The following is a 12,140-nucleotide window of genomic DNA, read 5'->3' on the forward strand; positions in this document are numbered from 1 at the left end:
CGAGTCCGTGCTAAATTTCGTAGACTCGACCAAAAGACTTTGCCCCTGGTGCAAGTCCAGGCTAAATTCGTTTGACATTACCAACAGACTTTGCCCCTGGTGCGAATCCAGGCTAATTGATCATGAGACCAATTTGAGAGATTTGGCCCCCGTTGTGTGTGTGTGTGTGTGTGTGAGAGAGAGAGAGAGAGAGAGAGAGAGAATATTTTACATATATGCATATATATATATAAAATTTATTAAATATAAGAAATATATTTTTTACACGTAAAATGTTTTTTTATTGAAATAATCACGATTTTAAATGTGATATAACACAGTGTTCAAAAATTTTTTAATTAAATTTTTTAATTAAATTTTATTAAAGAAAATTACTTGAAATTTTTTACATTAAGAATTTAAAGGCTCCTTATTCTCTTGTAGAAATTTATCACTACGCCAATTAATCACTTATTTTGAGTATTTAAAATACTATAATATACAGTAATTTAAGTATTCGAAATAAAAGTGATTAATTACTCGAAATAAGTGATAAATTGGCGTTACTAGTAATAAATTTCTATAAGGGTTGAAATAATAAAGTATAAGAGATAAATAGGCTATATGTGAGCCGTATGCGAAATGTGAGATGTAAGACGCATATTGAAATTTAATTTTTCGATATAACTTTCAAAAATGTACACGAGGTACAAAAAATTAGCTTGGACATTTGTAAGACTTAAAATTGGGATTAATTCTCAATTCTATTAATTAAATTTCGATATAACACACCTTACATCCGCGCACGGCTCACATATATATAGCCCATTTATTAGTGCAATTTTTAAGTTCCTTATTTTTCAAAGTTCACCTTTTTACGTTATCAAATATTTTTACGTTTTCAAGAATTTTATATTTTTACTTACCGCAGTTTCTTATCCAAATGTAAAATCTTTTATCGCAGTCTATAAAAAATTGAAACAATTTACAATTTTATGATATAATATTATTATTATTACAATTTCTATATATATGCACATCTGTCAAATATCGTGATTTATTTCACATTATTATTATCTATTTTAATAAAAAAAAAAAAAAACACTTGCAACAATCAAAAATAAACCGCCTGCCGCGAGCGGAAAATGCCAAGAAAGCACGCAATTTCCGCGAATCTCGTAATTTTTTTGAAAAATCAACAATTTCAACGAAATTGTAAATTCTTCAAATCACTGCACAAGTATAATTCACAATAATAATTTTCAGTAACTACGATAAAAAATCGTATACTGAAAACCGCAAACGAAAGTGCAATGGGAGTAAGAGTAAAGTCTGTGATAAAATTAATTGGCAATAAAAAATTAATAATTTTCAAATAGAAAAATTTTGAAATTACTGAGGATTTACAAATAATAAAGTAAAAATATTAAATAATTTATGTTTTCGAATTTTGCTCGCGGAGAGGATCTTTAAAACAAGATTTTTAGAAGAGAGGACCTTTAAAATATAAACAGGCAAAAACGTTGGAAAAATTAAAGCGCGCGTTTAAACAGATAAACGCAATGAAATAAATACGCAATTGTTTTTACTTATCGCTGTAAGCTCACAAGCTTCTGACGTGCTATACACTTTTATATAATATATACAAGGTGTCTGGTAACTAACGGACCAATGATTAAGGGCGGATTCTCTGGCCAATTTGAAGACGATTTTTCCTTAGCAAAAATGTTGAGAAGTCAATAATTTTCGAGTTATAAGCGATTGAAAAAAATAGGTTTTTTGAAAACTAAACGTTTTGGAGTTAAAAGTCTAACATAATTACATTCTTCAGTTAATTTCAGGTAGAGTTTACTATAATAAAATTTTAATTTAAGGCTTAGTTATAAAGATACATAATGACAACGATTGGAAAGTTGTAAAAAATGATGACCTTTTTCGACATTTTCGCTGAGGAAAAATTGTTCCCAAATTGACCAAAGAGTTCATTTGTAATCGTTGGTTCGTTAGTTACCGGACACCCTGTATATTGGACACGAGTTTCGTTTGTTTCAGATTCTCGAGAGTTGAAGTAGGAACATACGAGTATCATATATCGTTTGTGACTTGCCGAATGAAAGCAAGACAGAGAGCGAACGAGATGATGAGCTTAATAGCTCATAATGTTATAAATAAATAAATAAAAAATTATAACCTGACCTACTAGTTATTGAATCTTTTTTTAATAAAATGTTTCATTATTATTATCATCTAAGTCTAAGTCGTTTAATTACTTTTTAGTTTTTTAATAATTAATTTAATTTATTCTAGTCATTTTTATATGAGAAAAATATCACGTATACGTTTTATAATGAATTAATATATTTCGGGAACCGAATTATATATTCTTAATAATATAAAAGTGTTCAAAAATTATATTTGACTTTTAATTTTAATTATTTTATAGCACAGAGTTCCGAAATCTCTTACACACATAATGGGGATTTTTTTCATCCATATAATTCGCAATTAAGTATATATGTTAATTATTAATTTTAATAAAATAAAAATTAAAATTAAAGGTCAAATATAATTTTTAAACACAAATATATTAAATTAATTATAAAACGTATACCCATGATAGTATTTTTCTCGTACAAAAATAATTAGAGTAAATTAAATTAATCATAAAAGATTAAAAATTAATTAAAGAATTTAAACTTATATTTTATATAATAATAATAAAACATTTTATTACGTCAAACCGTCGTGAAATAATTAAATAAAATTTGCTAGTTACGTCAAAGTCAAGTTTTCTAAGCTTATAAAACATTTTATTAAAAAACAGATTCAATAAATATAAGTACATGTTATATATATACTTATATTTATTGAATCTGTTTTTTTTATAAAATGTTTTATTATTATCATATATAATATAAATTATTTAATTATTTTTTTATTTTTTTATGAGTAATTTAATTTGTTCTAGTTATTTTTGTACGAGAAAAATACTATCACGGGTATACGTTTTATAACGAATTAAATATATTTATGTTCAAAAATTATATTTGACCTTTAATTTTAATTTTGTATTTTATTAAAATTAATAATTAACATATATACTTAATTGCGAATTATATGGATGAACAAAATCCCTATTATGTGTGTAAGAGATTTCGGAACTCTTTGCTAAAATAATTAAAATAAAAAGTCAAATATAATTTTTGAACACTTTTATATTATTAAAAATATATAATTCGACTCTCGAAATATATTAATTCATTATAAAACGTATACGTATTAGTATTTTTCACATATTAAAATGATTAGAATAAATTAAATTAATTATTAAAAAACTAAAAAGTAATTAAACGACTTAGACTTAGATGATAATAATAATGAAACATTTATTAAAAAATAATTATAATAGGTTAGGTTAATATTTTATTTATTTATTTATTTATTTATTTATAACATCATAAAATTTTGTCCTTTCCGAAATACGCGAACGCTACGAAAAGATAAATCTCGTACATGCCGCCGGACGAGTTCATGAGCATGAGACGCTCTTATCTTGGGAACGTATTAATAGTTACTGCATTGACCACTACTACGATATGGCGCTGAAATCAGTGAGAAATGCTGGTCTCTCCTTCATCCAGACCTTTGGCGATCTGTCTATTAATCTGTGTCGAAGTGTACATTTATATATATATATATTTTTTTTTTATATCCACAACCAGTGTTGTTAGACGGGCTAGGTTTTTTCGCGCATGCGCGTATTACCGTGACGTAACCATGACGACTACAGTAACGTATGATGTTTGCGCGCGCAACTACGGACCAAGACCCTGGACCACGGAGTTTTGGCGGAATCGCAGGAAACAGATAAATTGAACGTACGTAAAAATAAATAAATTATTACAATATATGTAATATAAAAGTGTATTATTATAATTTATGTATATTAAAATTAATCAATAATTCAAATTATAAATTGTATAAATAAAAACTAAACTCGTAATTTACGTATGTTATAACATAGGTACACGTATATGTATATATTTTATAATTTCATTATTTGTTTATTGTATGTTTATATTTAACATTTTTAATTAAATTTATTATATTTATAATAAAAATTATACGATTCATTAATTATTTTAAAAAATTTTCAATAATTTAAGAAAAATTAAACAGAGGGGGAAATCAGGACCCCATTTCATGCGAGTGACTACTTCATTAATACTACATTCAATGCGCATGCGCGAAAAAACCTAGCCCGTCTAACAACACTGTCCACAACCCGTTTATTTTGCGGCCATTTTGAACGTTCAATTCGCATTCAACGTCTTTCTAAGCTCGATTTTGCGTGAATTATTTTTTACATCGTCGCGGAAAGACCAGGAAAGTCCTAAAAGTGACAGTTCTACAGCGATAAAAATTCTGAACGTAATCGAATCTTCAGATTGATCCAAAATGATCGCGCAATTCGAAATTAATAACTCGGATGATTCGTTATTTGAGCAGGATTTTGAATTCGCGACGCTTCCCCTGTTGACATAAATGGCGGGCATTGAAAAATATAGTAATCCAGTGTGATTAATGTTTATCATTTATTCGGCGATTACTCTCTTTATTTGGAGTTATTGTAACGCACGACACAAATTAGGTATACATTTATTAGTTAAAATCTTTTATTTTACCTATATTTTTCAGTGTAAATCAAGAATGTGGTTAACCTGTTTTTCATCTATTTCAACTGTTTTATGAGTGAAATATTCTAGCTACCTAGTACTAATTAATCTCTAAGAAGAAGGAAAATAAGAATATCTCTATGCTTAAATCAGTCAGGTCGACTTGACGATTAAAACCATCCTCATGGACGATATTATTGACCAGCTAACCTCGAATTGCAAAGTAAGAATTATTGGCTGAAAACGTATTTCAGGATGGTCAACAACTCGCAGGACAGGATGAACACCTCTAACGACAATATGGAAGTTGACGAATACAACGCAGAATACGACGAGGAGGATGGTTTAAGAGTCGATGACGAGATATACATCCCACCACCACTGAGAACTTTCAGCGAGGTTGATACAACTGGTCCAAGACTTATGATAACTCAGATCGTCAATGAGAATTTCAAGAGCTATGCTGGGAGGACTACTATCGGTCCTTTTCACAAGGTAAATTTCAATGTTACGTATGCATACTTGTTTATTTAATGTGGTGTTTAAGCTAGTTTTCTTTCACAGAGCTTCTCAGCAATAGTGGGTCCTAATGGTAGCGGCAAGAGCAATGTAATAGATTCTATGTTGTTTGTGTTTGGCTATCGTGCCAGCAAAATTAGATCGAAGAAGATCTCTGTGTTAATACACAATTCCAACGAGTATTCAAATCTGAATAGTTGTACTGTTTCTATACATTTTCAAAAAATTATTGACAAAGTAAGACACAATTTTTTTAAAGTATACAAATATAGTAATGCTGTTGATAAAGTTATAAAATTATTTTTATTTAAATTATTTTTTAAGGGGCTTGGAGGAGATTATGAAGTTCCAGACAGTGAATTTGTCATATCTAGGACCGCCTTTAAAGACAATTCATCGTATTATGAGTTTAATAAGAAGAAAGTACAATTCAAAGAAATTGCCAAGATTCTCAGGTCTCATGGAGTCGACTTGGATCACAATCGGTTTTTAATATTACAAGTAAAACCATATATATATTTTTTGCTCATTAAATTCCACTAATTACATATAACATGAAATTAATTATAAGTTATTGCTATATATTAGTAAAAAATGTAAAAAATTTTTTTATAGGGCGAGGTAGAACAAATTGCAATGATGAAGCCTAAAGGACAAAATGAAAATGATACTGGAATGCTAGAATTTCTGGAAGACATTATTGGCACAGCTCGCTATAAGGAACCTCTGGCAAAATTAGCAGACAAGGTTGAAATGTTAACTGAGCGCAGAGTAGAGAAGTTACATCGTCTCAGAGTTGTGCAAAAGGAAAAGGAAAATCTGGAGGAGCCTATGCAAGAAGCAGTGCAGTATCTGAAGATGGAAAACACAATAATCAAATTACAGCATCAACTTTATCACTGTAAAAGGTGGGATAAATAAAATAAAGTTCTATATTGTTTTACTATCAAAAATCTTTAAAATGTTATGACAATTGAGATATTGAAAAATTTCGAATATTTTTTCAGATCCGAAACAGAAAAGGAACTTATCGAGCATGATGCAAAACATTCTACTTTAGATAAGGAACAAAATGCACTGATGGACGAAATGAAGAAAGTTCATCAGCAGAAGGAGGAAAAGACTAAGATTATTAAAGAGAAGAATAAAAAATGGGACACTTTACAGCAACAGAAGGATGAAGCTACAGCAAAATTCGATAAAGTGCGCAAGCAGGATGAGTCGTTACACGCTGAACTGGTTGAAACGAATAAACGACGGAAAGCTAACATAGCATCTGCCAAGACGGTAATTTTTTATATTATCTTTCTTTAGAAGTTACATTGCATTTTAATTACAAATAAATATTCTAAAGCTATATATATATGTGTGTGTATATATTGTTTAATTAAGATTGTATCAAATTATACATTTGACAATTGACACGACGATGATAGGAAAAAAGCAAGATGGAAGAACTGCTAACAGTACCAGAGAAGAATACAAAAGACATCAAAGAATGTGAGAATTTGATCGAGACGAACACGGTCAAAAAAGAAAAAGAAGAGACCGCATTAGCGACTTTGATGGCGGGTCTGCGAATACAGACGGAGCCGTTGCTGAATGAGCGATCCGAGTTGGAAAAGCAGTTAATATCTCTTAGAAAAAACGTAGATCAAGCGAAAGCGGCATACGATATTGCGCAATCCGAGCTAGATCTTTATATGTTGGTGGAAAAGACTGAGAAAGAAAAGCTGGAAAGTCTCCAAGAATCTGTAGAGAGGACTATAAAAACTCTTCAGGAACGGCAGAAGCAGCTGGCGGCATTCGAGCGGAAAATTCCGGCAACTGAAAACAGCTTGCAAGAGGCTCAAAGCGAGTTGAACGAGATAAAAGCACGCGAAGTCGAGAAGACCGCTCAGTTGAGGAAGATGCGAATGACTTTCGAAGAGCAGCGTTCTGCCATGCAAGCCAGCAGATCGTCGAACCGGGTCCTGGATGCGTTGATGAAAGAGAAACGAGAAGGACGGATACCTGGAATATTTGGAAGACTGGTAAGTATCAGATTCTATGATATAATGAAACATAGTTGTATTAATTATCGAGATAACATGGTCTTTTGTATAATTTACCCCAAATGTAGGTAAAAATCTTATTTAATTGTCTCAAAATTTAGGATTGTGTAATGTAGATATACAATATTATAATTCATTGTATATTTTCCATAATTAGACATAAATTGTTTTAATTTATTCGATGATGAATGAATATATGGCAAAATTTATTATAGTACTTTTATATTATATCTTTTACTTATGCTTAACTCTTCTCTTAATGAATATTTTTTTTTTATTAACATATGAGTATCGACTGCATGTTTTTGCATTACATTGCAATCATTTTTTTATGACAGCTACGCATCAAATAGTTCCATTATATATTAGGATGTTTTTGAATACACAAAGGTCTTTCCTATTTATTTCGGACAAAGAAAAGTTCCGACACATTTTTAACATTTAAAATTTAGATATTCATTTATTAATAGATCGATTGAAAAAGTGTTTTCATACAAATTTTTTCTTTATGGTAGGGCGACTTGGGTGCCATTGACGCAAAATATGACATTGCCGTATCAACAGCGTGTGGTCCGCTAGACAACATTGTCGTGGATACATTGACCACAGCGCAGAATTGTATTACATATCTGCGGCAGCATAATATAGGACGCGCGACGTTTATACCATTGGAGAAACAGCAGCGTTTCCTGTCTAAGTGTCGCAGCAAAATCCAAACGCCGGAAAATGTGCATCGACTATTTGATCTGATAAAAGTAGACGATGAACAAGTGCTACCGGCCTTCTACTATGGTTTACAGGACACTTTGGTGGCGGAAAACTTGGATCAAGCAACACGCATTGCTTATGGCAGAATGCGTTATCGCGTGGTGACGTTGAAGGGCGAGCTGATAGAATTGTCTGGCACGATGAGTGGTGGCGGACGCACAGTATTCCGAGGTCGAATGGGCCAGAAAGTGGTGAGAAACGAACCGTCGACCGCCGATATCGAGAGACTGCAATCACAGTTAGATGTCATATTCGAAGAGTGCAATAATCTGAGGACAAAGCAGCAGCCATTGGAGCAGCAGATCCATGTGTTGACAACTGCCTTGCGAGACATGAAAATTGACAATCAAAAATTTAACATCGAGGTACAAACGTTGAGGGAGCAAGAACCTTCTTTGCAAGCACAACTTAAAGCTCAGAAAAAGAAGGCTGCCGATTCGATATCGGATCCAAAAAAGGTTAAACTTCTGCAGAAGACGCTGAATGCGGCAAAGTTGCACCTGGACGAAGTCAAGGAGAATTCAGCTTCGGTGGAAAGAGAGGTAGAGCGTATTAATAATAATATAGATGAGATTTCTGGCAATCGGGTGCGAGATCAGCAGAAAAAAATCACGCAGCTAACCAAATCGATAGACAAGGCCAAGGCGGAGATATGCCGTCTGCAGGTATCTATCAAGACAGCTGAGAGGAACGTCAAAAAGGCGGAGAAACACATTGAAACGCTGGAGAACGATGTACACGCTTGCGAAGAGAGATTGAGAAACATTCAAAAAGAAAAAGCTGAGTTCGAGGAACGTGCCAAAGTAATTATGGATGAGTTGAAAGAGTTTAATGAAGCATTAACGAAGCGGGATGACGACATGTCGTCTTTAAGAAACGAATTGAGCGAACTACAGGCGCGAGAGAATAAAATGAAAGAGGTGAAGATCGATCTGGATCAAAAACTACAGGAGACGAAAAAGTTGTTGAAGGAACTTCAACATACAATCCCCGAATACAATCAGAAGATAGCGAATCTAAAGTTACGAGCAATTCCCCACGAGACTTTGGAGCCGCTTAAAGACTTGACAGAGGAAGAGATTGATCAGTTGGACATAAAGATGATAGCACAGAATCTACAGAAGGCTAAGAAGAGGCTACCTGAGCAAATACCTAATATGCAGATCATTGCGGACTATCAGGAAAAGGACGCGTTATACATACGTCGCGCCGCCGACTTGGAAGAAATGACGTTGATGCGCAACAAGATGCGTGATATCTACGAAACCGCTCGGCGACGTAGAATTCAGGAATTCCAGGATGGTTTTAGTCTGATCACCACGAAGTTGAAGGAGATGTACCAGATGATTACGTTGGGCGGCGACGCGGAATTGGAGCTGGTGGACTCGTTGGATCCGTTCAGCGAGGGTATCGCATTCAGCGTGCGTCCGCCGAAAAAATCGTGGAAGAGCATTAGCAATCTCAGCGGTGGCGAGAAAACTCTGAGTTCGTTGGCCTTGGTTTTCGCCCTCCATCACTACAAACCCACGCCGTTGTATTTCATGGACGAGATTGACGCGGCACTCGACTTCAAGAACGTTTCGATAGTCGGCAACTACATCAAAGAACGCACGAAGAACGCTCAGTTCATCGTTATCTCACTACGCTCGAATATGTTCGAATTGGCCGACTATCTAGTGGGTATCTATAAGACGGATAACTGTTCCAAAAGCATAACTCTCAATCTAGGTCGTTATTATCATAACAACGACATCTCGCCACCCACGCAACTCACCTCCAAGACCTACGCGTCGCAGATGACTCAGAGGTCGCAGGAGAAACACTTGACGCAAAACGTCCAGGTCGATTCACGCAAGGAAAACACTGCACCAACGATGAATAACAATGCGAAAGAAACACAATTAACTCAAGAGAAGACACCCACGAAGGACAATACGAGAAAGTCACCAAACGTGGAAAAGACTCCAACCACAAGGAATAATAATGTAAAGAAGACATCAAAAAAGAAAGAATCGGAAGTCGATCGATTGAGGTAGGCAATGATTCTTAAAATTTATGCGATTGCATAGTCATATTGTATTCTAAATGACGAAAAATTATATAGTGTATTTTTCTCGCGTTGTATAAAATAAATTAGTTTTTTTACTTGTGATTACGTATTCGATCATAGATAATATAAATATATCAAAATTTATTTTTATAATTTTTTTCATATAGTATTAGTGAATTAGTAAATCATGCATGATTAATTAATTATTATTTTTTAAGACCGAAGACATGAAGAATATGACTCGTTATATCTTTTATTATTATAATAAATTAATCCAGTTAGTGAATAAAAATAAATTTTGTACAATAAAATAAGATATTAAATATGAATATATATGTTATGTCTAAATTATGTAGAATATTTATTATTCCATTTTATTTGATGTAAAGTTATCTGACTATATTTTATACTTTTTATTTTACAATGTGATTTTTTTCAAGATACAGATTATAATCAAAATAGTAGGCGATAAGAGATTTTAATTGATATTAAATAAAATAAATTAAAACATTCTGCACACATTATGTAAGATTAATAGTAATTAAAAATAAGAATACATTATGCTTTGTTAACAGATTCGCCTAAAGTCAGAAAATATAAATGCTTACTTTAATTAATACTAAAATTCTACATAACAATGAAAAATTTTAAACGTTTTTATTATTAATTTGTATTACGATTTGTGATTTTGCAATTGAAATTTATTGGATGTTAATTGTTTGCGACGTAGTCTTCCGGACTTGGCAGTGTGTCCGACACCACCACCAACGCCAGCTCGGCGTTCCAGCAGGCTTGCAAGGAAAAGCACGGAGACACCAGTGAGCGTTAACAAGGAACCAGTTAATAAGAAGCGAAAACTGATGAAATGATGACTGAATGATTTAGCGAATAACTTCGACAATTGCCATTCTCAAAGGTTGGTGCATACAAATGCGCAACGACGATTCTTTCTTTTTTAATGTCTTCTTCACATTTTGTTCCTCGTGGTTGGAGTCTTTTCCACGTTTGGTGACTTTCTCGTATTGTCCTTCGTGGGTGTCTTCTCTTGAGTTAACTGTGTTTCTTTCAAGTCGCAAACTAGTCTCAATTTTTCTTCCAAATATGAATTCTAAATAAGAATATTTATTATATAAATGTTCTTAAACACTTTTTATCATTAAACAAGAAGAATTGAAACTAGTTTCAGACTTGAGCGTCGCGCATTTGTACGCCCTTAAGAATATTAAATATATTTTTAGAACACATGACTTTATAAATTAATAATAAGATTGAGATAAATATTATATTAAATATTAAGATTTCATAATTATAATTTTAGTTATAAATTTAATGTATAGTGAGACTTATATAGTTTATATAGTTATGATATAGATACACATCTACATATGTAAATTGTCAGTTCTCTTGTAATTGAAGATCTCTGCGAGAGTATAAGAAAGTTATATACGTGTATGTAATTATAAGATATAGAGTCTGTTTCTTTTTTCTTTTATATATTTCACTTTAAAAATGTAACATACATGTTTAGTTGAAGAGAACGGACTCATAAATGAACACAAAGTGCAAAAATATTTTTATACGTTTATATAATATGTCATCAGTTGCTGTAATTAAAACAAATCTATAACTGAGATATATTTTATATTTAATTTTATTCTACTCTCTCTCTCTCTCTGTGTGTTGTAAACAGAGTCCTATAAATTTTTCCTTATTCGTAATTATTAATTATCAATCAATTATATTGTAGTAATTAATTGTTGTGTATACTTAATTATTAAGGATGATAGAAACAGATGGGATACACGTGAAAAACATTTCTGGCAAAAGGTTTCTTATCTCTTCAAGTATTCATCCAAAAGTGGCTATGATAACGCTATCACAAACGAGAATGCGAGCGAACTTTGATCAAATGAAATCTATGAAAAATTGGAAAACTGTTTTCAAGGCTAATCACATTTGTCTCGCCACAAAATGACCTTGACCATTTCGATATGTTTTGTCCTTTCTATAGTTTCTCTCGAGCAAGATTTAATTTGCGGCTTCAGACAGCGAAAATATCTCGATTCATACACTGATGAAAGGAAAAATCGAGTA

At 32.2% G+C, this 12,140-nt stretch overlaps 1 protein-coding gene across 3 annotated transcripts; it reads left to right on the forward strand.

Moving 5' to 3' along the window:
• Positions 1 to 3,705: 3,705 nt before the first annotated feature.
• Positions 3,706 to 12,118, forward strand: glu (structural maintenance of chromosomes 4-like protein gluon). Of its 3 annotated transcripts, XM_085482590.1 has the most exons (10): positions 4,266 to 4,630; positions 4,910 to 5,150; positions 5,220 to 5,411; positions 5,499 to 5,675; positions 5,790 to 6,082; positions 6,182 to 6,461; positions 6,611 to 7,207; positions 7,744 to 10,028; positions 10,777 to 10,962; positions 12,058 to 12,118. In XM_085482590.1, the coding sequence occupies exons 2-9, from the start codon at positions 4,911 to 4,913 to the stop codon at positions 10,913 to 10,915; spliced, it is 4,203 nt and encodes a 1,400-aa protein (XP_085338716.1). In that variant the 5' UTR covers positions 4,266 to 4,630; position 4,910; the 3' UTR covers positions 10,916 to 10,962; positions 12,058 to 12,118. The 3 variants fall into 3 exon arrangements, with proteins under 3 accessions (XP_085338717.1, XP_085338716.1, XP_029157780.2); XM_085482591.1 differs by lacking the exons at positions 4,266 to 4,630; positions 12,058 to 12,118 and adding an exon at positions 3,706 to 3,857 and having other exon boundaries at positions 10,777 to 11,677; XM_029301947.2 differs by lacking the exon at positions 12,058 to 12,118 and having other exon boundaries at positions 10,777 to 11,677.
• The last annotated feature ends 22 nt before the right edge of the window (positions 12,119 to 12,140 follow it).

The sequence above is a fragment of the Nylanderia fulva genome, unplaced genomic scaffold (genome assembly GCF_048542155.1).
Source record: "Nylanderia fulva isolate GAGA-0341 unplaced genomic scaffold, ASM4854215v1 Scaffold21, whole genome shotgun sequence".
NCBI classification, from domain to species: Eukaryota; Metazoa; Arthropoda; class Insecta; order Hymenoptera; family Formicidae; genus Nylanderia; species Nylanderia fulva.